This window comes from Ammospiza caudacuta, chromosome 4 (genome assembly GCF_027887145.1).
Source record: "Ammospiza caudacuta isolate bAmmCau1 chromosome 4, bAmmCau1.pri, whole genome shotgun sequence".
Lineage (NCBI taxonomy): Eukaryota > Metazoa > Chordata > Aves > Passeriformes > Passerellidae > Ammospiza > Ammospiza caudacuta.
Window position 1 is genome coordinate 19237347 of NC_080596.1, and position 27730 is coordinate 19265076.

Genomic DNA, 27730 nt, shown 5'->3' on the forward strand with positions numbered 1-27730 from the left:
AAGCCTTTCTACTGCTTGGTAAGTGACACATGCAAGCTACAGTCCTTTTACTATACTGCCACAGTAGGCTCAAAGCTTTCCCACTGCTCTTCCAAGTTCAAAAATCCCCTGTTGCCAACCTAGAGCTATTCCTTTATGCACTCCAGCAGGACCAACATAGCAAGCAGAGCTCGGCACCTCCCAGGCTGTTCTTAATGGAAAATGTAAGCCCCAAAACAGAGCTTGGTGGCTGAGGTCTGGGAAGCATTCAGAGAAGTAGAAGGATCCCTGCAAAAACCACTCTTTGGTATGAAATCTTTGTTAGACGGTGGCCACACCATCAGAGCCAAGCTTCAGGGAAGCACAAAACACAGCAGTGGGCTCCCTGGCCTCAGATGGCTCCACAGAAAGCACAAGAGATAACAGAAGCTGGTGAATTTTTAAAATTTCTTTGTAAGTGAAAATATCCTAAACACCCTCAGCATGTGCAGCCTGGGGAAGTTAGATGAACAGCTGCCTGGAACTGAGTACTAATTCATCCATTTTGCTCTCTGTTAATGAATACAGACAATGGAAAATCAGTAGATGCAAAAACCCCACAATTTTTATGGATTTACAGACTGATTTTCTGTACCTCATCTAGTCATTTTTATGCCTGTGCAAAGTGATGGCACAGTTAGTATAAAGTACTACCAAATTATCATAGGAATATTTTTACCCTCCATTTCCACTAGTACGGCAAATGGCTACAGGTGTCAAAGGCAAAAGAAAATGTGCTTTTTAGCAGAGAAAAGGAATATTCAGAACAAAAAATGAAATGAATTTGCTATCCCCACTGCTGTCTCCAGATAACATGTGTGGATATGCACTGCTTTGTCTACAGAAAACCCTATTTACCTCTCTATCTCTGCCTCAAATGTTTTACATTTAAAGAAGTGTGCGACGACCAGGAGCTATTTAGAGAAAAGCAGGAGGAGCATCAGTCCCAGCTGCAACCCTGTGTTGGAACAGTCTCTTTCACATTTCTTACCTGATAGGACATGCACCCTGCTGTGCATTTCCCTTCCTACATTACAGCCTGCAGCTCAAATCCACCTGGATTAGTGACAAACTGCACTGGGCTCAAGGGGGGATTGAGCACAGAGTGAACAAACCATGCTCTGACTTGCACAGCTTTTCCTGGATTCTGGTTGTAAATTTTTTTAACCAAAAAACACTGTGTAGGGTAAGAGAAACATCTTCATAAAGTCTGTGTGCAGCTATGAGACAATTTTCTATTTTCAGTTAATGGCAAATTTTGAGGCCATGGTTATTATGACAAGACAAATATTCCCATGTGTAAATGCAAAATCCCTTTGAAGATGAATATATACACCAAATCCCAAATATTGCTAGGAAGAGGGAAGGGGAAATGTAATTTCCTGCCAGCCAGTGAGGATAATGCAGTCCAGCACAAAGCTATTACAGTATGCACAGTTGAATAAACTATCCCCCTTCAAAAAATATACACAGAAACTCCTTGCAATGCTTCGCAGACTTTTAAAAGCAAGAAGGCACCGGGAATCATCTGCTCTGACCTCTGTGGGAACCAGCTGGTACTGTTCCAGCCCCTGTGCCAAAAACTCAGGCTCTGGGGCTTGCATCACTGTCAGATTGGTCCAACTGCTGAATCTGCCTGCTGAGAAAACAGTGACTCCCAGCCAGAAATTGGCTTGCCACCCTTTATCTTCGACAGGGGCACTCAGTGCACTGAGTTACTGCACACCTACGCCAGCTAAACCTCAGCATTATTAAGCAGAGCCCAACAGACTCACTATCGATCTCCTTCGGCGGCATTTCTGCACGCACACACACAAAATCCACTGACAAACAAGCAGCCCCACAGAAACTGTAGGTCAAGAACAAACAGACAAAATCTTCCCTTTAAAAAGAAGAGAAAATTCCACCACTCTTCCAGGTGAAATTAGCTGTGTCTATATTAGATATCTGGAATGCAGTGACTACCGCCATCTCCAAAAAAACCATGGCAACCTGAAAATCTGAGAAATTTTTTTCCCTTTTTATTTCTTTCCCTTTTCTTTTCTTTTTTTTTTTTTTTTTTTTTAATGGTTCTTCACACTGCTGAAATTCCTGTGTTGTTTTTTAAGATAACAGTGTGGTGCCTCGGAGGCGCCAACATGGAACGTGGCTGCTGGATGAGCCATTAATAATTTCAGGGCTTTGGGAGATCTTGCACCATGTTTCTTTGGTTTTTTTCACTCAACTGCATTTAATCAAAGACTGCAGCTATTCCTCACTCACAGCCAGTATATCCATCTGTGTGCATTCACCTTTGGAAGTTTTTTCTATCTAAGAAATAGTCACATCCAGCACTATGAGGTGTTTGGACAGCCCTTTTTTAGTTTTGTTTTTTTCCTCTAGTGCTATACAACTTTCTTTTCCCGATATCTTTTTTTACCTTTGTCCACTTAAAGGTGAAATACCATCAAACAAAAGCCAAGCAACAACCTGCATTAGGGCAACAGCCAGGACAGAGTAGCAATTTACAGCTCTCTGCCTGAAGCAAGGGTAGAGATTACTGCCATTTAAACCCACTTCCACCTTGCAATTTCCACCATTTCCTGGTACTTTGCAGCCTGGTGTATTAAAAACCAAGACACCAGAGCCGAGGTCTGACTTGAAGAGAAGCCCTTCTCATTCTGCTTGGGAATTACATCATATTTCAAGGCAATGTACATCTTGCTGTGGACAAAATTAAGTCCAATAAAACCAATTTCCGCTCTGACATTATTTAAACATGGCCACAATCAAATTGAGTAGAAAGCCAAATGAAAAACCCAAACACTAAAGTGATTTCATAGATGAAGGCTGAAAAGCTCCACTGATTTGAACCCCTCCTGCTAAAGATGGATGCCCTGCAGTATATTATGGTCTGTGCACTGTAAAATTCCATGGATTTTTAGCTACACTCTTAATTTTAAGTGGATCATGTACTCTACACTCCCTTCTGCAACAGCTTAAATCCCACCATCCGATTATCTTTTCCTGTAATACCACACTTTCCAGAATAGCAGCACACCAGCATTGTGAATAACCCCCAACAAAAGAAATTTAAGGACAAAAGAAGCATTGAGGGATGCAGCCTCAATAACTACGCAGTGGTTCATTCTTGCTTGCGGCTGCTGCTGGAACTGTGTGAAGTTCCTCTGCCTTTTGAAAAGTGCTGCATGAAAAACTCTCAGTTATCCAGTCAGTAATAGCAGCTTCTTTATAGCTTTCTGACAAACTGCATTGGTTTTTATTAGAGACAGAGGAAAAAAAAATCTTAGTATCTTTGGACCTAGTAAAAGTTGCCTATATATTTGTTTCTTTATTCTTCACCCACCTAGCTGCCCACAGAAAGTGCCAATCCCCGGAGGTTGCAATAGAGTGGCAGAAGAAATTTTTGCTAAACCCTTTCTGATCTCACAGTGATTTGCAGTCCCCAGCTCCAAACCCTCTCATCTAGCACGGTCTCAAACCCACCCCACTTTGCTACTCACCCTGGCAACCCTCACAGAGCTTAAAGAAACAAAGCTCAAGGAAACAAAGCTCACGAGCAGATGCATCCGTGTCATTTACATACAGGGAGGTAGGTACAACAAAGCTTTGAACAGCAAATTAAACGTTAGGATGTGCTTCCTCCTCCCTGCCAGCCAGGCAAGGCAGTGCATGGGGAAGCAGTAGCTGCACTACCACCCTGAGGACACAAAGAGCAGAGCCAAGGCTGCATCTCAGCCCTGCCTGCAGATTGCAGGGAATGTGCTCAATCCTACTCCTTTTTTCCTTCTATTTCTGACTCCCTCCCTTTTTTGGGGGGGTGTGTGAACAAGTGATAGCTCTGTGGAAAAAGAGAACAAAGGGAAGATCAAAGAAGCAGGTAGCTAGATCATTATGTATCCCAGCTGGGACAAGAGTTTAAGCCTCCGGAGCTTACTTGCCAAGTTATTTTAGAGTTATGCCAAGAGAGCAGTGCCCTCTGAAGCTTTCTGGCATAGGAAGTGTTGTGAGGCAAAGCAATGAGGTTTCCAGTGCTGCAGGAGGGATGTCAGGCTGCAGGAGCCATCAACTACACAGGCATCTAGTTAATTCAAGTGCAATTACAGTCAATAAAAGTTTATGTTTCTTACATTTCTTTGGCATCCGAGTCCAAGAGATGCAGATTTATGTACTGAGGTACTCTGGGGCAAGTGGGTGTGGGTGTGTGTGAGGATTTTGGGGCAGAAAGTGGGCTTGCTAAAGATGCAACTAACAACTCTGAGGTGCCCACAGAGCACTCTCTCCCTGTCCTGCACCACGCCAGGGACAGTCAGTGCCTCTGGGAAGAGGCTGTATGTGGACAATGTATTAGAGAAATGGGGGTTAAGAAAACACCCTAGAAATACCACCATGTCCCTGATGGGATCTGGCTGTGGAAAAACCCCAGGACTGTAAGTGTAACTTGGGTTCTTCACTAGGAGCCCGTTCTGCTCTGCTTTTTCTACCTCTGTGTTTGGAAATGCTCAAAGGCACAATATTTTGATGGATGGGAGAACCTTGAGGATGGAGTTCCTCCATTCTCAGTGCTCATACACTGTGCTCTGTATTTTTCCAGCACCTCTTGCACAACTGAATGCAATAGCCTCTTGTTTTGTCCTGTGCTGCTTTTTCACCCACATTTTTCTTCTTTTTCTCTTCTATTAATTTGTTTTTGTTTTTTTTAAGGCTTGTAGCTTTGAGCCACCTCAAAAGAGGGTAAAATGTTCTTTGCTAAGATGTTTTCCCTCCTTCCCATGCCAGTGTTCTCTTAAAACCCAAACCCACGCCTCTGGGAACATGTTTTCTGAATCTAATTTATAATTGTCTGTGCAAAGAGAACAGAAGGAAGATGTTAATTTCACTAGCTACTGATTGCAAAAGTCAATACCCGTTGAGCCATTTGTGCCATTTCTCATCTTGACAATTCTTCCGAAAAAAATAAAATGTCAAAAAGTGCAAAAATATTTTACCCGTGTGTGCAGATTATCAACAATGGTGCCTAGAGAGACAAACACACAAAAGGCATTTTGAAGTATAAATCTATTTCTTTTCTGCATGAAAAGGATAGGACATGTATTTCTGTCATTAGCTGCTGATTTTGGAAATATTTGTACATTAATTATGCTGTGACAGCAATAATTGCCCAGCTCTGCAATTGCCTTTTCTCTTTCCCTTCAAACCTAGAGGTTCTACAGAACCAAAAAACCATTTCCCATTACTCAGAATAGCACATGAAAATAAACAGTCACAAGGTTAGGGTGCACCACGGTTAAAAAATCACTTTCTACAGAAACTAGATATATGTGTGAGTGCATGAAATGATTAATCACACAACCAGCACAAGGAAATGTAAAAATAAAATCTGGTCTCCCAACAGCAAGCAATGGCTCCTAGGCCATGCCCAACTTTCCCCACTGTTTGGAAGGAGCAGTCCTTTACTAAAACCATGCCACAGGAAGGTGGAGGACTTTGTGAGCAGAGCAATGCCTGGAGATGGGACTGACGACATTACTCCTAACAGGACTACCCAAACTAGAGGGATCCTGCTTTAACTATTGGGGCATTCTGTCATTCCTTTAGGAACCACAGACTTTATTCCTCTAAAAGCTGTTTTAGCTCTTGCTCTTGTGTTCAATTCCATTTGCCTGGGCAAGCACAACAAGCAAGAGAGACAGACTGACAGCCCTGTGGTGGGCTGGTCCCCACTCCATCACTGTTGCCTGCTCCCCAGCACTTCAGCTCAGCAGCAAAAGTTAGTGTTGCTCCACCAGTTCCTTGCAATAGAAACACTTTTATATGATTAATGTGTGCTCTACAAACACTACAGCAAAACCAGAGGCTTCAGGCACTCCAACCACTGGGATGCCAGCAAGCAGGAGAGCCTATCCTGAGCAATGAGGGCAGGCTGTGACTGTGCGTGCAGAACGCACTGTTCCATGGGGACTCAAGAAGATGGCATTGGATCATGTTAAATGCCTAGGATCTTAATTTTTTAGTGATTTCAATGGGCAGGTAAGCATCAAAAAGAAACAGTGGTCATTATGTATAAGTCAGGTAAGAGTTTGAGGGTCTGCCTCAGCACAAAGATCTCTTAATTAAGTGCATTAAGTGAACAGCCAGCACAGCCCTGGTGCTGCAGAAGAACCTTCATCTGCCCCCAAGAACCATGTCACTGCAAGCAGCAAGCAGAGGAGAATTGATACAGGAGTTCTGCATCTGAAAGCAGGGCCTTGAGATTTCACTGGGAGCAAAAATAAAAAAATCTCTTCCCACTTCCCTGCCACTCTCCTGCAGCCTTTGTTCGCTCCAGTAATGAACACCTTTGTACAAATAGCTGTAGATTAGAAAAGGAATTAACCTCCAAACAAAGGAGAAGCTTAATTAAGCATTGCACTAAAAGAAAACAGAGAGGAAGTACAGGTTTAAAAAAAAAAAAAAAAAGACAAGACAGCTGCACAGACTTAATTCCATTTTTTCCTCTTGTAGGTCATTTTACTCAATTCAATTTCCTTTCTGTATTTGCACGATTTTGTTGCTGAGGCACTGCCCATCAACAGAAGGGTTTTTCTTGCTTTGCATTCACTTGTGCCTTTTTTAATGCTTTGCATTACAAGCCCTCCATAAAAAAATTTAAAAAAGCAAAACAGATTTAAATTAGACTTTGGGAGCATGCCATTTCATATCCTTCTCCCCAGAGAGCTTCAGCTAATTAAACAAATGATTGCAAAATACTCACAATGCCAACCCTGTCAGCTTATATGCAAAATATCTACGCCAAGGAGTGGTTATTTAACCAAACACAATGTGAGGAACAATGTCCTGTGAAGATAAGCACAAACCTTAGGCTGCGAGGGGACACTTTTTAAAACCATGGGTGGATTATGGGGAGAACATGGATTTTTAACATCCCAGCCCATGGCCTCAGGAGCCAGCAGGCAGAGCCACACCAATCTGAAAGGGACAGGAGCTGAAGATTTGGGTAACCAGGATAAGGAGACTTCAACACATTCCAAAAATGGATGAGCACACTGAGCTGCTTTTGACATTTAGGCTGAGCTCTATATTACTGCTCCTCCTGGACAGGGTAGGAGTAGTTAATGATAATGAGGGAAATATCTGGATTTTTGCTGTTAAATTGCAGCAGCTCAGAGCAAAAGCTGGAAAGAAGCAAGCAGATAGAAATAGGTGCCTGGAGTAGGAAAGCAGGAATATAAATGTTATGGTGATTAGTCTCTGCATAGTTGCTGGAGGCAGTGAAAGTCTCAATTGTCTAAAGCTAAAGGATTTGAAATTTCTCTACACATAAAAACCTTCTTAAAATCACTCCCCTCCCCATTTTTTCCATCCCAGCTTGCCTTCCTCTACTCTAAGCCATGCAGCTTGCCCAACAAGCCCTCCAGGTCCATTCTCTGTGCACAGACTCTGCTGTCTGTTTCTACTCTTTATTTCTGCTGCTACTCTTTATTCCTCCCATTTTCTTCTTTACAACACAGAATGAAGCACAACCTGACTCTCAGGACTGAGTTCTCCATTCCCTCTCACCCCTCCATCCTGCTCTTGTCTCAGACTATCTTTAATTTGCCCAAGACACACTTCCCAGGCCAGGCACCTTAGTTTCCAGAAGGATTTTATCATCAGGTGCATGCAACAAGGTCTAACATAAATTATTGTAGCCTTAGCTAGGAAAAGGTAATATTAACTTTCCTAAAGCTTTTTTAAGGGTCACAAAATCACACTGCACAAGGCTGGAGCAAAAAGGACAGGGAGGATAAGGGAGGAAAGGCTGCTGTACTCATCATGGCAGGGTCAGAGGCTGAAGCTGATGTTAAAAAGCACTCAGAGTTGGGATGCTGGTAAGCATGGATGGGTTTCCCTGCCCTACTTGAGGACTGCTGCTTGCTGTAGTTCTGGCAAACAGGACTGATCTCAGCTGGGTGGACCTGCATGCTCAGCACCCCTGGATTTAGGAGATGAGATTAGCAGGGGATAAGCCTCACCCACCTGACCCAGGTGCAAACCCAGCTCTGTTGCACTAAATGTTTGAAGGTGTGAGGCAGTAGTTACAAGGCAAATATTATCTATTTTCAGGTGCCATGACCATGATAACCCTGAGAATGCTCCTGAGGACACTGTCCTGGCTCAATCAGTGAGGTGCAAGGCACAGCAGAATTGAGGCGAGCTCCTCCCCATCCAGTCCTCCTCTGTGGCTGCTTCATGCCTTGGCAGCAGTATTAATGAGAAAACAGTTTTGAAAGGGGAAACTCAGTTCAGAACGTTCCTTTAGGAGAAATGCCAAGATCCTTCCTTGTTTATTTTATTTGTTGGGTAAACATTTTCATAATGCTTATCAATACAGTCTGTAGAGTGTATTTGTTAAAATAACCAGCATGGACATCAGTATCTTGCCCAGGATTCTGGCCTTTTCTCTGACTCCCTACACTGGAGCTAATCCATCATTTGCCATTTCACTTGGTGTGTGGTGCTGGCCATACTGCAGGCTCTTAGTGAATCAAGCTAAATGAATGAGAAAGTACCAAAATCACATAATAGGCACCAGCACTGGAAATGGTCAGGAAATAGGAATTAAGGATGAATGCGCTGTTTACATGATCCAAACACATTAAGGCGTGAGGAAGCTGTGAAATTCTTCACTGTGCGTGTTTGGTTGTAGCATTCAGCCTGCTTCTGCCAGACTCCCTCTTAGCAGCACTGGCTCCAGATTCCAACTGCTGAGCAATTTTAAAGTTCAGTGAACAAATTGTTTCAATTGTTTGGTTTTCTCCCTTTTTCTGTGTGAATTATTCTCAAATTCAAGCTTAGTTTTCGCTTCTAAATGTGAGCAACAATCTGAGGAGGCTCTAATCAAAATGGTGCATTAACTTCTCCCCTCATCCCAACTTCTTCAATGTACATAACCCAGCCTGCATAGTTATGGTCACAAAATATTAACATAATGTACCTCTTCCTTAGCAACAGCTATAATGTCAGGGGAATGCAGCCCATAATAATACAGCTTGATCTAGAAGCACAATAAAATATAAATAAGCTTGTTCCACTTCAGTGGCACACAGGATTCCACTGTGAAGGGCCTTCATGAATTTAGAAACCTCATCTTCTTTTTACTCTCCAACACAGATTATTTAGAAGAAGATTTATGGGCACACATTCCCTTTTATTCCTGAAAATGAAATGTAATTGTTTACTCAGTAACAGTGTTATTTTGCTGCATGTCTGCTAGTAAATTTGTGGGCATAACACAGTCACACACACACTCATCTGTGGGAAGCAGTGTTCATAATGAGATAAACATGAACCCAGGACTCTGAGAAAATCTAAAGGGGAGACTGCCATGAGAGCATCCATAGTTGTGGTCATTTTCTAAAGAATAAAGCCCAAACAATTTTCTCAAAAAAAAAAATAAAATCAAAAAACCAACAACAAAACGAACAGCTGCAGTGAATTACTGCTAATTAGCATGATTAATCTCTAAGCCTTTCCCTGCACCTATCTGCAAAAACCCCAGTATCCCAAGATGGGTAAGGGCAAAGTCTTCTTCCTGCCCCAAGCCCAGCTGTTTTTCTCCATCCCTGAAAGCTCCTTGGCCAACAGCCCCACAGCTGCTGCACCTGCACGCATGCTGGCCCTCTAACCTTTATAATTACAGCTAATCAACCTTTCTATCTGTTCTTACAAGCAGTAAGATCTTTCAAATACTGCTTCTTGTGAGCTTTCAAGGAGAACAAACTACATCAAGCCACTCTGAAGGCAGCAACAAACCATCTGGAACTAGAGGATAGCAGTCCTTCTCTTCTGAGCAAACACTGTGGTTTTCAAGCCAAATTTACTTGGCTGAAAATCATAAAATATGAGGACTCTTACAAAGGAGCCAAGTTACAATCTTAGCATGGTGTTCCATAATCAGTAAATCAGTATTTAGTAAGCATTTATTAAGGCTAGGATTTCCAAAAGCATTTTTTAAGAGTGAGGTACACAAGTCACAGGTATAGCTTGCTCTCTGAATGGGTTATATCACATCACTAGGATTCCTTACAACAAACAAGACACAAAGAAAAGAATCAAAATTCAACAATTCACTTTGGGGAAATCCAGGGGCCAAAAAAGCCTCAAAATCCAAACATTTTATAAAACATCAGATCACTGTCTCTGGTGGAAATCTCTCATTTCCAATAATACCTTATTCAGCCAAAGATGATTCCAAGAGCCAAGTGCTGTAAAAAAAACACTGCTTACCTACAGAAAATCCCAGTGCACAGCTGAAGAGCCATCAAATAAACACAAAACTCTTTGACTCAATGCTGTCAAGAGTAGTATGTCTGAGCCTAACAGGATTTGCTTGTATGGGAAATCATCTGCCTGCCCTTCTACAGCATTGCTGATTAACTTCTACGAGAACATGGTAAAACTGTATTTCTACATTTTACTGGAAGACAGACAGACTACACCACTGGATAGCCTAGTTCTTCAGAAGTTGCTGTTCCTAACTTGTCATTAACTAGAATGTTTTTAACCTTTCTTTTGAAGGGTTGATTTGCTTTCTGTGAATACATCATCCACGTAGTGAAAAACAACTGCAACAGAAAATCACAGACTCATAGAATAGTTTGGGTTGGAAGGGACTTTAAGGACCATCTGGTTCCAACTCTCCTGCCATGGGCAGGGACACCTTTCACTAGACCAAGCTCCTCATAGCCCCATCCAACCTGTCCTTGAACAGCTCCAGGGATGGTACATCTACAGCTTCTCGGGGCAACCTGAGAATTTGTTTCTCACATTTCTTTCAGTTTAAAGCCATAATCCCTTGTCCTTTTGCAACAAGCCGTGATAAAATGTTTGTCCCCAACTTTCTTGTAGGCCCCCTGAAGGTGCTGGAAGGTCTCCTGGGGGACTTTCCCTTCTCCATGCTGAACAAACAACACCAACTCTCAGCCTGCTTTCATAGGAGAGCAGCTTCAGACCCCTGATCATTATACACTAAAACACATTGCAAGAGTATCACATATTTGAACTTTCATAATAAAAATGTATAGAAAGCAATTTTGCCAGCCTGATCCTTGAATTTGTACCTATTTGTGAATATACACAAGCTCTCCACTGAACAACTGGGATTCTATGTCCCACTACAACACACCCATATGTTTCCAGAAGAATCCTCTAGAAAAACAGGGTTTTCATATCCTCCATCCTTCCAGGGGATGAGGACACATTTCAATTATGTCATGGAGCCCTTCTCTAGACAGGCCCCACATGACACAGTGCAAGAGACAACACAACACACAGCAAAGGATGCAGTGGCAAATCCTGGCTTTCCAGGGGCTGAGCTCCTTGTGGCAGGGAGGTCCCACAGGAAGGGCTACCTCACTTCATGTCCCTTTTTAACATCTCTGGATGTGTAAAATGAAGGCCAGTTATGCCTCTCAATCAAAGCACTACAAACCAATCCTAGTCTCTTTCACACAGGCATGTGGCTTAGGAAATCAGTGAACCTGAAATTTGATCTCTCCTATGATTTATTTGCCATCTTCTCCCATTACACAAATACAAATATGACAGGCATTTTTCTGCAGCCCTGAAATGATTCAGAATTAATACCAGATGACAAAATGGACCATGTACCAGGAGGGGAAAAGTTACAGTAAAAGCTCCTTCCCATTAATGGGACCATTCATTCATATGCCCACTATTCCACAGGGGAGCTGGACATAAATTATGTATTTGACATCTAGTTATAGACGATTATATCTGACATAATGAAGTTATAATGGAAGGAGTTTGCACATTGTTTGGTTATTAAGTGCCCATTTCTTGTCCCTGCACCAGGTGCAATGTTGATAGGCCATACAAATCAACCAGAAGAAATGCCAAAATGGGCTCCCTTACTGATAAAGCACCACACATGTTTATTAATTTAACAGCTTGTCTTATGTCTCCCCCATCTGCTCATTTAAAACAGTTATTTGCCCTATAAATATTTCAGGAAGAGAAGTGTAGCCAAAAATTAGTCTGGCAGAAAAGGAAAAAAAAAAGTTTGAGAATGGGTCTGATGCTGTATGCAGCACTACACTCTTCTTTTCACATTGAACTGGTTCAACAGCTTTTTTTCAAGCTGGTAATAGGACATTCACTTTAGATTAGTGATGCTTGAGGGTGCAGCACCATAGCTGACTCTACTTTCCAGCTGTTGCCATTGTCAGGTGGGTGAAAACTTCCACCACTGATGGCGAGTGGCAAAACCCAGTGCAGCGGAAAACAAAAGCATTGGCTAGTGCATTTATGTATTAGCTTTTGTATATACTTATTAATCTCAAAGATTTTGATATGGTGCAATTTATATTTCCTTTTACTGCTTTTTGGTACAGTGCAATCTTTCAGTCTATGTATGCATCATATAGCTTATATGAATAGTAGTTTGGTAAATATATCTTAGGACTTAGCATAATATTAAAATAGAGACTATGTGATGTTAAAATGCTTTTATGCATATAACTAACTCAGAGAATGGTGTAAGATAATTAGGTAGTTCCTCACATTTGTGGACTATCTTATGATAAGATAAAAGTGACAAAAACCAGATCACCAAGAGAATTTACCGACTCTTCAGGGAGTGTAAAAACAGCAGGATGGAGCCATGAGAAGAAATAAAATACATTGATTTAATCTGAAGGATGGCATGCAGACAAGCCAAAGGTTAAAACCAAGCAAAAGAATTCATGGAACACCTAAACTCACAGGACTATCTGAATATGTATATACTCTTATGAATATGCATGCACCCCCTCTAATGTAACAGTGTCTAGAGAACATTGTTTTAAGCTAATGGTGTGGTTTTTTGTCCATCACCAAAAACACCTCAGTGTGGGTGTTTGTTCCTTTTTATCCCTTATTAAACTTTTAAAAAATCTCAAAGAGTGAGCTCTGTTTCTCACATACATTTTGAGCTTAATCAGGTCACACAATGGCTTCAAATGGCCTACAAAGAGCAGCATTTCAAGGCGTCTTTAAATCACAGTTCAGGCTGATCTCCATAGCAATACTCCTTTACAAGACAGTGGCTAGCTGGTAAAAAGAAGCTTCTTAAAAAGTGCCCTTTTATAATTTTTTTTTTCCAGGTAACTAAGAATAATGGAAAAGGTGTTAAATATCACTCAGAGTGTTCTTCCCCCCTTCCTCAAAATCCTTAAATATTTTCAAGTGTAAATACTTTGAACAGTTTCCACCAGCACACGGGAGTTGGCACTCCTCTTTGAGAGACTTTGTTAGCTCCAGCTTTCTGCTAGAGCAAATGCTGTTATCTTATAAATAAACAGCAATGCCCCAAGGTGCTCCTGTGCAGTGAAAGCACACATTCCAGAAGAATCAGAGCAACAGTTCAGCACCACAGTGAAAACCCAAACGGTGAGAAGCGTGCAATTAACTCTTTCTGACTGTGAAGAGCTGCAAGATGCAAGGTAGGACTTTACTGATGGCAACAAGCAAACTGGAGAAGTACAGGCTGGCTGCAAGGAGCTCTGGTATGATACTTGTTAGCCCCATACATGATACCTAATGACAAATTAATAAATATGGAGCATGGCCCATGCTCAAAGCAGCTGCCTGCCCTAGGAACATCAGTGGACAGGAAGGTGGACATCACAGTACAGACCTGAGCCACAATGGGAGATTTTCAGAGAGCTGTGCATAAAACTGAGAAAAGCATTGTATCAGAGCTCATACATCCCTCCACCATTTTCAGGACCAAAACAAGCTCCATATCTGGCAGCAGATTCCTGTATCCTTCTGCATCCACACCTACCACTCTGCCCAAAACCCACCACATTGCAATGTTGACCTGTTTGAAGATAGATATCCAGCCTTGAATGAGGCTGCCTATCACAAGGGGGAAAAAAAACAAAACAAAAAACCAGAACTCAAAAAACAAACAGCAAAGGAACACAACAAACAAATCTCTGCAGACAGATTCAAGAACAGACTTTGAAACAAGACAGCTGCAAATTCACAGTACACGAGGCTTGTAGTCATTGCAAAACCTTTCCACGGATAGTTCAGGTGTGGTGACAGTCACGTCCCTTCCACCAAACTGGTGCAACATGAGTTTCCTGCATGCCTCTTACACACTGCTTTCCTAAAAGCCACATGGGACAACAGGATGGTGTTGCCTGCCTGCAATAAGCACTCACAGCCCATGTTGGAATGAGGGGGATGCTCTAGTGGGCTCAGGACAGCCTGAGAGATGTCATCCTTGAAAAAAAGGCTGAGCAAAACCAAAGAACATGACCAAGAAAGAGCAGGACACAATACAGCACCCCAGAATTGCATAGGGAAAGGGGAATGAGGGTCCTGAGCATAGGAGACCCCAAATAGCATTCCCTGCATGATCCTTTCTTGGCTTAAAGGCATCAAATTAGCCTCTCCCCTGGACTCTTCCACCTGAATGATGTGAGGAAAATAATATTGCCTTAAGAAGCAGGAAACATATAGCTAAGCCAGAAGGAGCAGGATGAGTAAAGCAGAGGGACACTGTAAAGGACTCCTGAGCTGAGAGAATGCCTTCCCCAGGGGGACTCCAGCAGAAAATGAAAAAGCCTGGAAACAGAGGGTGCCTGGCCAGCATTGGCTCACAGCAGGCAGTCCAGGACAGCACTTCTCTCTTAGTGCTGGACCAGAGAGGGAGAGGCAGGCAAGCTGGGGTCTCAGGGCCGGGTGAGCACAGGATACATGACCCCACATATGTGTCAGCTTGAATTAAGGCAAGGAGTGCCACTGGGCCTCGCTGCCCTGCACTCCCCTTCCTCTGGACCTGGGAAGGAGGGCTGGGGCTGTGCAATCGGCCCAGCTGTCAGATCCTCCTACATCATCTGCAAAGCCATCGACCCTCTCGGGACCTTTGGGAGGGGAAAAACAAATAAGACCCAGAATGCACACTTACAAAAAGCCTACTCTATTTTTGGTTATAGGATTTCACTGTGCTTCTGCTGCGCTCAGGAAAGGTTCTCCTACAGAGAGTGCAAATGCAAAGGGGGAAAAATGGCAGAATGGATCCAGGTTTTGAAGAAAAAAGCACTAAGGGACATCTTCCACTAAGATGGAAAAGAAAGGTGCATACCCAGCAAAACCTCTGGCTCTCTGATGTGCTGTCTAAGGACTAGGGCCAGATTCTGTGTTTATGGAATATGAACCTGATAACTGAGGTTTACAGGAAAAGCTCCCACAGTGCCTTAACACGGTGCCATAACAACATCCCTGGTTAGAGAAATCTGCACAGAAGGATAAGAATTTCCAGTGCCTCCTTTATTTGGTATTTATTTCTAGAACTGGGGACCAGTCCAAAGTTTTGCTTATCAGTTAGTGTTTAGGAAATGTACTGACTTCAAGCATATCAATCTCCAAGATAACCACTCTCTGGACTTCAGCTTAGAAGGAAACCTTTACAAAACATCAGCTCAACAGGGCAGGAGAGTTTCTCGGGCTGTCTAGCTTTAAATGCCAGGCATACATTTCAAATTCAATATGATTCCACATATAGGTTTAAGATCTACTTCCACACAGCTTTAAAAATTGTTTTAGTGCACATATTTGGTGTGTTTAATTCACTTCTTTACTGTGTTTTAGTACCTGGCAGAATTTGAGAATTTAATTTCATTTTAAATTAAATAAACATTTAATTTATTGCTATATATGATAATTCTATAAAATCGCTTTCTAAGCCAGAGTATCAGTGTGACTCTCATCGATGAAACTCCTTGCTATTGTCAGTAGCCATTTTTAAACACTGGTTTAATCTACGGTCTGTGATATCACAACCTAAGGTCTCAGCTGTGCCTGGAATTATTCTGTACAAACAGGATGTAAACACTTGCATAAAAATCATGTAGTCACATCCAAATTGTTGGATTGAAAGGAGGTATAAAAATGGTAGTTAACAGTGCTTCATACACAGAACTAAATTTACAACAGCCTCAAATTAAAAAGCGGGTGGGGATTAAGAGGTGTCTTGATGAAAAATGCTGATTCAAGGCTTCATTTCTATTCAGTGATGTACAGTGTCATTACTGGGTGGCTGCACAGAGCAGTGGCTCAGAGTAATTACCCTGTAATGCACAGTGACACTAATGTACTAGTAAACTACTGCAGTTTATACTCTATTCACCACCAGCGTCAGGACTCTGAAAGGCAGGTAAAAATCCCCTGCATGCATAAACAATGTGTGTAAATGTCACCAGTGATAAAATTTTTAAAAAGGAAAAGGAAGAGGCAGTTACAAATAAATCTGTCAGCTGAGAATTGCAACTGCATAGACCCACAGGAGCACTAAAGCTGCATCTTTTTTTGACAATACAGGAAGGAAAGATGCTTCTCTTAAAGCATCCTACCCAGGTTCTATTTCCATTTATTACAATTAAAACTGTATGGTGGCTGCTTCTTTTTGCCACTCTGAGTGCAAAGTTGGCTTGCATGTGGTGCTCAGCTTAGTGCAAGGGTAAGCATGGAGGGGAAATGAAGAGCACCACAGGAGCAGCCAGAAGCATTAATGGTTTATTCTGACTGTCATAATGCTGCTCTGGTTTTGGAGATCCAGCTACAGGAAATGTGAGGAACACAAGCTTAAGGACAGGTGTTTTTGACTTCTTTGTTTAAAACAGCTCTTGTGGATGAAGCTCGGAACATGACCCAAGCATGTCCTAAGGTGTCAGAAAAAGCAGACAAACAAAAAGGAATTATGAGCCTAATACACTTATGGGGGGGAAAATATTAATACAATATCTAATGGATTTTGGATGCTGAGACTAGAAATGAGACAGCAGAGCTACACATCCCACATTCCAGGGCCAGAGGAAAGCCTTGCTCTTCCCCCAGGAGACAGTGCCAATTACCATGTTTTTAACAGCCCCTAGTCACCAGCTAATAGAGTGATGCCTCCAGAGCTGGCTTTCTCTCTGGCCCTTTCCAATTAAGTTATACAAGAGTATTCAAGTCCTTTGACCAGCACACAGCAGCAGTAATATCAGTTCTTCCACCATGAGCAGCTCCTTCTTTAAGATCTCTCAACCAGGGGGGGTGGAGGCCCTGGTGGAAGCTGTCAGTGTAGCAGTTTATGTTGGATAAACTCCATTTTACCCTCTCTGCAAGCACTGCAACTGTTCTGCCTGACCCACTTTGCCCTGCTCCTGGTGGCACTTCCATTTATCTTGTGGAGGTAGCTCTGCCCTCATGAACAGCAGATCACTGAAGAGTTTTGTCAGTCTTTAGCTCTTTCAGCTTGGAGGAGGCAAGACACAGGTTCTCTGTCCTGCTGCTGTTCCAGCATCCTTCAATATTCTACAGTCTGTTCAGACGCCAAGGCAAGGATTTACACTGACTTATTCTAAGTAAGCTCTGATTCATCACCTCAATGACAGACTAGAGCAAGAAGGTCCTGCAAGTCATAACTGTCTCTGCCTCACTAGAGTGCTCTGCCATAAAAGTAAGGCAGTAAATTTTACCACAGAACTGGAGGTTTTCAAATCACTTAGAAGCAGCTGATGATCTCAAATGCACATGTTAAATCCCAGGGTACTTAACTTAAAGCTGAATGGAGGTTGTGGACTACCAGAAGACTGTGCACAACCAGCCTGACTCATGGCAAGACCAGATTTGGAGAGAGAACTGTGAATCTGGCATCCTCACCCAGAACATGGTTCCACCTCACATTTTTCAGTTAAGAGCAGTTAGGGAAACATGCAGACACAAACACACACCAGCAGCCTTACAGTGTTGTGGCAGAATGGTGACAATTACCACACAGGTGGATTTGGTACTCTTTCTGCCACTGTAGCACCCTTGAAAGAGTGGGAAAAAGGGAAAAAAACCCAAACCTAAGGTATAGAATATCTCTATGCCATTACACTTTGGCTGTTCTCCTCCTCCCCTTCTCTTCCACAACATTCACTGGGTTTGATGTTAATATCCAGTTGCAGATAGACCAAGAAATTCCTTCATAATCCTGTACAATTTTTGCTTTGCTATCATTTATTCCAAGAAGAACAAGCTATTTACTTCAATATGATACCTGAATATTGGCCAGTCTAACCAAGAGGAGCAAAGGGAGGTGTAAGAAGTCTGCACCACCACATATGCTTGCTTTGGGGACAATCTCATTTCCCCAGGCCTCAGGGGCAAACACTGGGGACTCAGCACTAGGGAATGATCCTCCAAATGGGGCAGAAAAATCAAGTGCTTGCATTCATACTACTTTATTTGCACCTTTCAAGCCAGGTACCTGTCTTAGCAGGGCTATTCTGGACTAACTCTGTACATACTGGCTACTAGCATCGCTCCCAAGAGCAATCAGCCCACCTAAAATTTAATTCATCCTCTGTAATGAATGTCCTTACCAAGTGTAGGAAAAAACCCCTCAAGCAACAGCAATGATGACTGAATCTAGGCTTGAACCACTGTGCAACCTTTACTCACCTGAAGGGCAGTGGAAATCTGCCTTTTTGAACTCTGCCAGCAGCTCCCTGTGCCTTTGCACTGCCATTAAGAAGGAAAGGTGCAAGACAGAGGGCAGGACCTGCAGTGTACCTGTCCCTGCAGGAGTGAACTAGCGGGGAGAGCAAACCATCCTGTGAAGTGATGGGATGTTCAAAGCTATGTAATGGGACACGATCATCCTACATACATCTCTCCTGCAGGAATTAATCTGCTCCCTTAATTAATTCGTCCTTGGATGGAGGGTGACAGCTTGGCCATGGAGGCCCAGTGAACAAGTGAGTGATATCCACTCATGGCTGGTTTGGAATGCAAGGAATGGAGACTGTCCCACTGACTCACCCTTGGATGGCGGTCTCTCCAGATCCGAATCCAGGTGGATCGGTGGGGCAATGTAGGAAACCTGCCCATGGTGAGCCTGCCCTGTGGACAAATAAGTGGTTTAGTTCTGCTGTTTCCTACACAGATCTATCAGGGCTACAGTCAAATACACAGCATTTGGATTCAAAACAGTCTCACAAGTATTTTGTTCTGTGTGTTTTTCACAATGAACTTCCATTTGTGGAGGCACCTGGTGACAAGCTGAAACTACTTCCATCTCTCACTTCTTTCTTGCAGAGAGGGGTACTCTGCAGAACTTTATTTACACCTGCTTTACCACTACTACATATACTTTACACCATGTTCTCCTGAAACCTTTTCTCTCTCTATATATATATGCTATAGAAGAGAACCCAATTTCACACAAACCCATTCAATCTGTTAATCTCACTTCAGGAGGGAAACAAGTGTTCCTATGGCACAGCCATTTTAGAAGGAAGCATGGCATGAAGCACAATCCCACCTGTTTTTCCCACCTGCAGGAGACACACATACCATTTTTCAGAGCTCAGCATTGCTTTGACATGAGTGGAAGATTTTTTTGGTTCCCAACACCATCATGCAGTTTCTCTGTTGCTAAAGACTCAATCTTTTTCCAGCAATTTGGAGGTAACTATATCAAGACACTTCTATTTATAATAAAAACACTTTTTTATAATTCATCTATTTACTGTACCAATTTACAGGGTTGTTAATCTCTTCTTCTAAACATGGCAAGTTAATGACACATAGATTATGATAACAGTTAGAGTAACCTTCCCATTTCAAGTAATATTCGTTCTGCAATAAAAGCAGTTGATTCCTCTTAAGAGACACATTCCAAATAATTAATACAGCTCCCTGTTGACACTTGCTGTTGTTGCTCCAAGCAATTTCCAAGCTAGCGTCACAGGCAGAGGAGCAGCAGTACAGTCTTCAGGCTTCTTTGTAATGACATCCAGGAATACCACAAGCACAGTATGCTGGTGCACATAATATGTTGAAAGCATCTCTTCAGGGAGATAAAATATTAATGAGAAAGGGGAGAGGGAAAAAAAAAAAGAAGTGTATCTGAATGTGCAGGTTATGTTTACTGCTTTACACTGAGGATGACTCAGATAATTTGCATTATTAGCCATTACAACAACTGGACGTAATTCAGGTTTAAAAATCTACCGACACATCATAAATTCTGTATTTGCTTTTAAGTGCTTTAACATGGGAAATCTGCTTCAGGCGAATCCATAGCAAACAAGTCACTCTGCTTTCCTCTCCTCGTTTACATGTTAAAAACCCATTTGATGTCATTAGTGAGCAGAAGTCATCATTTAATAATGCTCGGTTCTGCAGCAGAAACAAGCAGACAGTCTTCTATCACTCCAAGCTGCTCAGTGTGCAGGATGATCAGTGCCCTTATAACACAGAACAGTCTCCTTATTTGCTGCATCAAAGATGCCACTGAAATGTAAAACAGCTGAGCTTGGCAGGAAACTCTGGAAATCACCTAGCCCAGCTCAAGGGCAGCAAGAGCCCATAGCAAGTGTCCAATCTGATTTCCAATACCTCTAAGGATGGAAACTCCACAATCTCTCTGGGCAATCTGTACCAGTGCCTTGCCACCCTCATAGGAAAAGAAAAAAAAAAAAAAAAAAAAAAACAGAAAAGCTTTTCCATTATCTGCCTGTAAGAAGAGCCTGGCTCCATCTTTTTTATTCCCTGTCATCATGTACTTATACACATCAGTAAGATCCCTTGGATGATCAGGTCCAGGCTAGATACTCACAGCTTTTCAGCCCATCCCCACAAAGAGATGCTTCAATCCCTTTATCATCATTATGGCCCTTTGCTGGACTTGCTCTGAGCACAACTGCTGACACATGGGTTTTGGGGTTTTTTTGTTTGGTTGGGTTTTTTTTAAATCACCTGCTCTTCCTGGGAGCAAACCAAAAATAAAGAATTATTCTGAAGGCTTAAAGGGCTAGGCTGGAGTAAATAAGATACGCCCACATTACATGAAAGACTAAAACACATTTGTGAGTTTGTTTAGACATTTATTACAATTGAGTAATAACTATGGAAGTTTATTATTGCTTTATTAAGGCTTTTACTTTATATGGAGGAAGCAGTAGCATCAAATGCTCTCTAGTGATAAATGAAACAAGTTGCAGAAAGCTTTTATCTATTTGCTGCTGATGCAAAACAGTACTTGCAAAAAAAAAAATAAAATCAGACTTCTGTTACTACTACTACTATGTACTGCTAAAAAAAACCCCTGACTTCTGTTACACTGCACACTTCTCTCAATGCTAATAAATCAAACTTTGGGTTTTAATGTTCCTTCTCCAAAAAAAGCTATGCAAACAATTGTTGTGATTCATTTTCTGGGCGTGAATGCCAGCTCACTTGTTCTTCAGACTCATCAGTGTTCAAACTGGAGAAACAAAGGGTCTCCATTATTACCTTATGAATCTTTTTAATCAACAGAATCACATTTTTGCTTTGGTTTTACCATTATTGCCAGTGGTGACCTTTGAGACAGCTGAGGGAAGGGAGGCAAGGGGAAGAAGAAGCAAGACCTGGCAATGGGGCTGGTACACAAGCACATGGTCTCCTTGGCTATAATGGCATTAAAAATGCTGCCAACTCACTCAGTTAAAACAAAAAAAAATTACCCAATGTACCTATGAAAGGTTTTGAGACTGATATCACTGGTACAGGTCAAGCTGATCTCAAAGACTGACAGAACGAGCTTTCCCAAGTGAGGCCGACTCCCAGTCCCTGTGGAGTGAGTTCTGCAGTTTCAGGTGCTTACTGCAAGCCCCAGCCCTAGGAATGACGGACTCCCTCTCTTCAGTTCCAGCTACTGTAGAAGAGCACTTTAAAAAATGGATGTTGAGAGCCTTAAAAATAAATAAATAAAAGGCAGAAACACTCCAACACTCCACACCCGTCTCTCCAGTCCTTCAGCTGTTTTCTCTGCACATTGAGTCTGAGCTGACAGTGGTGCAGGAAAAAGAAAGAGACTTCTGACAAACTACCAAAGGTCAAGATGTCTCTGTTGCTGACGGGAAGTTAAGCATGCCTTGTATCAGAACAACTTGCATGGTCTTCTCCCAATCTCACCCTGCCTTTACCCATCTGCTCTTTCTGCAGCCAGCTCCCAGGTAAAAAAGTAAACAGCAATCAAATGTAATCATCAAAGTAATGTTTGATGAAGTTGCCAATTTTGCACCTACCACCTCAGGTTGTGTTCTGTTTCCTTCATCCCTCTTGCCTGGAGAGGCCTGTGCCCATGGCTCCCTGTGAGGAATAATGCTGGAAGACAGCTGTGGATCGTCCCTGACCTGCTTTTCTTGCACCAAAACACAGGGATGCAGGGCTGGCCAACACTGCCTAAATATCAACCCCATCTCAGGTGAGACAGGGCAAGCACAGGTGTGGCACAGGTAGCCACAAACCAGCAGTCTTCACAGCAGCCAGGCCACCTGCATGCACTGTGACAATGTTAAAAAAAACCCCATGTTTGGTAAAAACAATTTTGGGAGCAACAATATGGATATGACCTTGAAAGTCTATCTGGTGACATGCCCTCCTCAGGTAGAGGAAATGAGAAAGATGTTTGTGAATTAGAAAAAGTGCTTGACTGGCCATTATTTTCGGGTCTGACACATGAGAGATACGCTGCATTTTAAAAAGCCAATAACTTAGGAGAACAAAGATAATGTTTTGTGAAGACTGAAGGAAACATAATAGCTTGGCCTAAGGGACTTTTTTTTCTTTACTGTTTTTTTAAAAAAGGAATCTGGATGCTCATAGACAGAAAATAAACATCCACACATCTTCAAAAATCTGCCCCTAAGTGATTTAGTCATCTACAGATGCAATGATATAAAACTACAGAAAAAAATCTGCAAATGCATGGGCTAACCAAGAAAAGTAGCAACAAAGAAGTATCATGTGTGTATCCATTAAAACCACTTCCTGTTGATCCTTTCTGGAAGCATACCCACAGGTTTGTAGCACCTGAGAGGGAAGGCCTTCCTCCTGATCCTGGGCCAAATTTCCAATGCTGGTGACATTTGATTTTTCTAGAGTACAATGCACACTGTCATGTGTGCACTTGGGAAACTCTTCTGCCTGGCCCCTGCTCATTTTCTACCTGAGATTTTCCAGTGCACTATCAAAGAGAAAACATGAGACTGAAAGATTCAAACCCCCAAAAGCAAAGGAAAAAAATCAACATTTACCAGGCTAAAAGGCCTTTTAAAACATTTGGTGACTTGTCTCCTAAAGCCCTGATGATGCCATGGAGACAACCACAGTCACCTGAATGAATGGCTCTCCCTTTTCCCTGCTGCTCCTTTGCTCAGTGCCCATGGTGGGTATGGACAGTCATGCACCTGAACTGCAGTTCTGCCCCACACCTGACTCTCAGCAGCAGTGAGAAGCCACCAGGAGATGTATTTTTTTAAAACAAACATCCTTCAGGCTCTTTGTTCTCAAGGGACGAGAGTCCCTTTTCTTTGCTGTCCTTATCCAGAGGCGATCACTGCAACACATTTTTTTGCTGTCATGTCAGATTACTCAGATTTCCACCCATTTTCCAGCCTATTTTAGCATTCTTTTGTCTTCCGCAGGTTCACCAGTTCCCAAGATCCTTTTTTAGACAACCTAGTCAGCATTTCATGCAGAGGATTTAATTTAATTTCGTGCTGGTATCTCTGATGACCCGTGTTCCCAGGTACTGCCTCTCCTACAACCCCTCTTGTCTGCACCTCTGAATGCAGCACCTCCATGGATTTAATCCCTCATCTGTTAGTCCATTTGCTTGGATCATTAATTAGGTAATACCCATGAAACCACATATCCATTCCTCAGCCTTTCATTTCAGTTCTTCATATATTTTTACTTTTTAAAAATTAACAATAGGATGGACACAAACTAGGTATGCAAAAAACATTCTGAGGAAAATGCTTGGAAAACATAATGACAATTTTAGTAATATCTCTACAGACAAAATATTCTTTACATACTGTGGCTTTTTTCCCCATGTAACTGAAAATAATAATTTTTAAAAGCAGTCTAGTTTGCGATGATTTGATCTATAAAATACAACATTACTTTTTGGGAACATTTATGTAATTCTGTAAATGTGAACATGATTTTTTAAAAAATCCAATTTATTCTCTAGCAAAAGACTACATATACTTTGTTGGAGTGTAGCTTCCTAGGATCATCACTCTCATCCTCTTTCATTTTCAAAACTAGTTAATTTTTTCTTGTCCTTTTTTCTCCCCTCTTTTTGAATCCCATAATATGTAGGCATATATAAAAACATACGAAAAGAGAAATTAAAAAGCTGGTGGGCTTGTTAACAAACTCTTTTGACATGCCATTAAACAAATTTAATTCCGACCTATTACTCTGCATATATTCAGAGTTCTCCTGGAAGCCTTTTTGTCTGCCTTTCATTTACAAACCACCATTCCCTCACTGCCCACCCTTTTCCATTTTGCATTAAAAGCCTTCTTTTTAAATAAAGCTTTTATAAAGCCATTCTCTTCCTCAGACGTGTCAGAGTTAGCACAGATTCTGTCCACTGCTTCATTTATTCATGGCCTTTTATGGAGTCTCTCTCTTTCATCTGTACATCTCTCTTTCATCTCTCAATGCCCTTTTAACTCCTTAGGGTAGCAGCAACTCATGCTCTCCCTGCTCTTCCCTCGCTCCCACGGTCATTTCCCTGTGCTTCCCTCCAAGCCGTGGATGCTTCTGAGTACAAGAAAACCCTCTTTTCCAGGAGGAGCTCTCTGGCTACATTATCTCTGCTCCCTTGCCATTTTGCCTCTTGTATTTCATACCAGAAACTATGTAAGCAAGCTGAAAGGCACTGCAGCAGGACAGAGCAGGGTACCTGCAGTGTGGCTTCCATGAGGGACAGCTGGCTCCTGTCACACCTGCCTGCTGAAAACAGAGGGTACCAACACCAGCAGCCTCAGTGGGCTATGGCTGAGGTTCCCAGTGCTAAAGCAAACTCCAGGCTCAGTCAAAGCAGCTGGCAAATGCAAAGAAGACCTTGGATGCAAGGAAGAAAGTTCAGACAAGAATGCAGGGAAAGGGGTAAACTGGGGAGATGTTTGGCTAAGTCCCTGTCACGCATGCATCTCATGCTTTAGAGAAAATGCAAATCCAAAAGCAGCATCTGGCAGCATGCCTGCATAAGCAGAGGTTGGCCTAGACTTTTCTGAGATGTTACTATTCCTATTTTTAATTTGTCACAACAAACAGCTCTAACCATGAGAGGAAGGACATCAAAGTGACCCTTTTTGATGACCAAACTGTCCCTCATGTGACAGCCACTACCTGGGAGCACCAAGGCTAGGTTTGAGCTACAGGAGAAAATAAGGACTAAAATAGGGAATGGGTTAAAGCCAAATGAATGGCTTAAAACCTGAGTATTAGAGCGGGTAAAACAACCTGAAGCTTTTCACTAGTGGCAGATATATCTTTTCCAAGGAGTATTTAGGACTCAGAAACTCATATTCCAGCTGAAGTCAGAGGTGAATGAGCTTCCTAAAGTCACACCAAGATTCCTCATTTTGATGTGCGATCATCATAATTTATTTTTGGATGAACCTCATCCTTCTATTAAGGACTTCAAAACATTTGAATTTAGCAGCACCTTGGCTCCAGTGATGCTCTGCATCCTGCAGTGCACACCCCAAAATCTACACTGTGCTACAAGAGCCTAGTAGAAAGGCTGGGGAGGAAGAACTAAAAAACCTGGGAAATATTTCACATGTGCCATGATAATTAAACTGTGTTAAAGACCTCCTGTCTCCCTTGTCCCCCCACCATAAGGCAGCAAGGCTGCATCCAGGCCTGGCTTTCCTTAGTGCCCAAAGCAGGGACCTGACCTCCAGGGCTGCACTTTTTTTTAGCTTGTCTCCCCACAGGCTTGCCCAGCAGGCTAAAGAAACATGACATGTTGAATTTTTCCTCCCTCCCAGATGTGCTCACTGCGCTATGAAGTACGATTTATCAGCCACCTGTACTGAAAAACATGGGAGAGGAGGAGGAGGATTTTGGTGCAGAGGGAACAGAGGGATTTGGAGCAACGCAGTCCTCAGAGCCCTGGAGTGGATGACAAATACTGGTCACAAACCACCCAGAGCAGGTTTAGCAATGGCAAATACAGCAAAACCCAGTGAGATTTTTTTAGCCACCTCTCAGAGATTGAATCTGATATCAAGAGCTCTGTGCCAGCTCCTGCTATCCTTACTCTGTTCTTGCCCCAAAAGTCAAACAGGATGTTCCCAACCTCCTCAGTGGGTCAAGCCCAGCCTGTTCTGCCTCAGGTGTGCCTGAAATGACTTGGCATGGAGAAGTTTAGGGAAAGCCCAGCCAAAGACATCCAGTCTATCTCCTGCAGAGCCAAAACCATTCCTTATATTGCTTTGAAAGGTATCTCCTTGGGGCTGTCCACCTCACACTATCAGATGCTGAGCAGCAGATCCCATAATCAGAAGATTTTGCTTTAGTTTTGGCTTTCTCTGAGGGGAAGGAATATTGTTAATTCTTTTTTTTTCCCCATCTCTTTTAGCTGGGTGCAGCTCTTAATCAAGGCTGCAGCCCTGTGTTAGAGTGAACCATTTCACAGCACTCTCCTCTCCCCTGTGGCATGGCCAGACACTCCCATCTCCTCTCCTGGAGCAGATCTGGCAAGTAAGGCAAGCACAGGGCGAGGTAGAGCTGATCTGATGGAAAATGCCCCACTGAAAACAATAATTACTTGTTTTCCACTGGCTCAATGAGCAGAACCAATTCAGGCTGCTGTGGCAGCAGTGCCAGATGTGAGGCATAGGAAAGGGGAAGAGTAAAAGAGCCAGAGGTGGGATGGGGACAGCTATCAGTTTAACCACAACAAAAAACCACAGCTGGGAACAGTGGTGGTATTGTATCTGGACTGCCCCTCTAGTCCCACACCAGACTCTCTCCTTGCCCCAGGGAGACTCCCACCAACTGCAACCTTCCCTCACTGCCTTTCAGACAGCTTTAAATTCACCTGCCAGCATAATTTAAAGAGCGACTCCAGATCAAGGGGTTTAATGAAAGCCAAATGCGTTATAGCACACAGCTCCTCACAGGCAGAGCTCGGGACACAGCCCTGTCATTCTCTTACTTATGCCACTCTTGTTCATGCAGAAAGGGGAGAAGTGGGGGAGAGGAAGAAATCAGGCAGTAGCTCTTGCCATGCTGAGCTTAAATTTCAGTGGCAAAGCATCCAAGGGGTTTGTCAGAGAAATCAGCTGAGATGCTGGATTATGAGGTAGGAGATGTGTCCAGAGCAGACAGGTAGATCTGTGAGTCACCAGCCTGGAGACAGTAATTGAAGTGTCTCGTGGTTTCAGATACTGTGTGATGTGGTCCAAGAATTTGTCACTCTCCCCTACCTCCATTTGTGACAGCCTCCAGGAGATGCCCCCTCCAATTTTGTCTTTATTTTCCAACCTTTATCTCTCCATTTCCACACTGTACCTCCCCAGTACTGCCTGTACTTCTGCTGTGAGCCCCCATTTCATCACAGCCTGATTCCCTGCCTCTCAACCTGCGTCCTCCTGTCCAGCTTCATCAGCTCCATCTTCCACTGCTTTGTGGCCAATACAGCAAACCTTAAATCTTATCTCTCATGGGTCTCTGTGACTATTCCTGCCCGAGACTGCAGCCCTGGAAGGGCTGTCAGACAATAAAGCATAAAAGCATTTTCTTCATTACAGGTATTTTTCGTCAACTGCTCTCCTTAAGGAAGTGCAAAGATGAGTAATCTGCTTTCCCTGTGGGTCAGTGC

The 27730-nt window shown here is 42.7% G+C and overlaps 1 protein-coding gene across 1 annotated transcript in view; it reads right to left on the reverse strand.

The window, feature by feature from the left end:
• Nucleotides 1–27730, reverse strand: part of ADGRL3 (adhesion G protein-coupled receptor L3) — a 482163-nt gene that overhangs the window by 114455 nt on the left and 339978 nt on the right. Inside the window, exon 7 of the mRNA XM_058804039.1 lies at nucleotides 18865–18945. Coding sequence (XP_058660022.1) covers nucleotides 18865–18945 — 81 coding nt within the window. The remainder of the gene's footprint in view (nucleotides 1–18864; nucleotides 18946–27730) is intronic.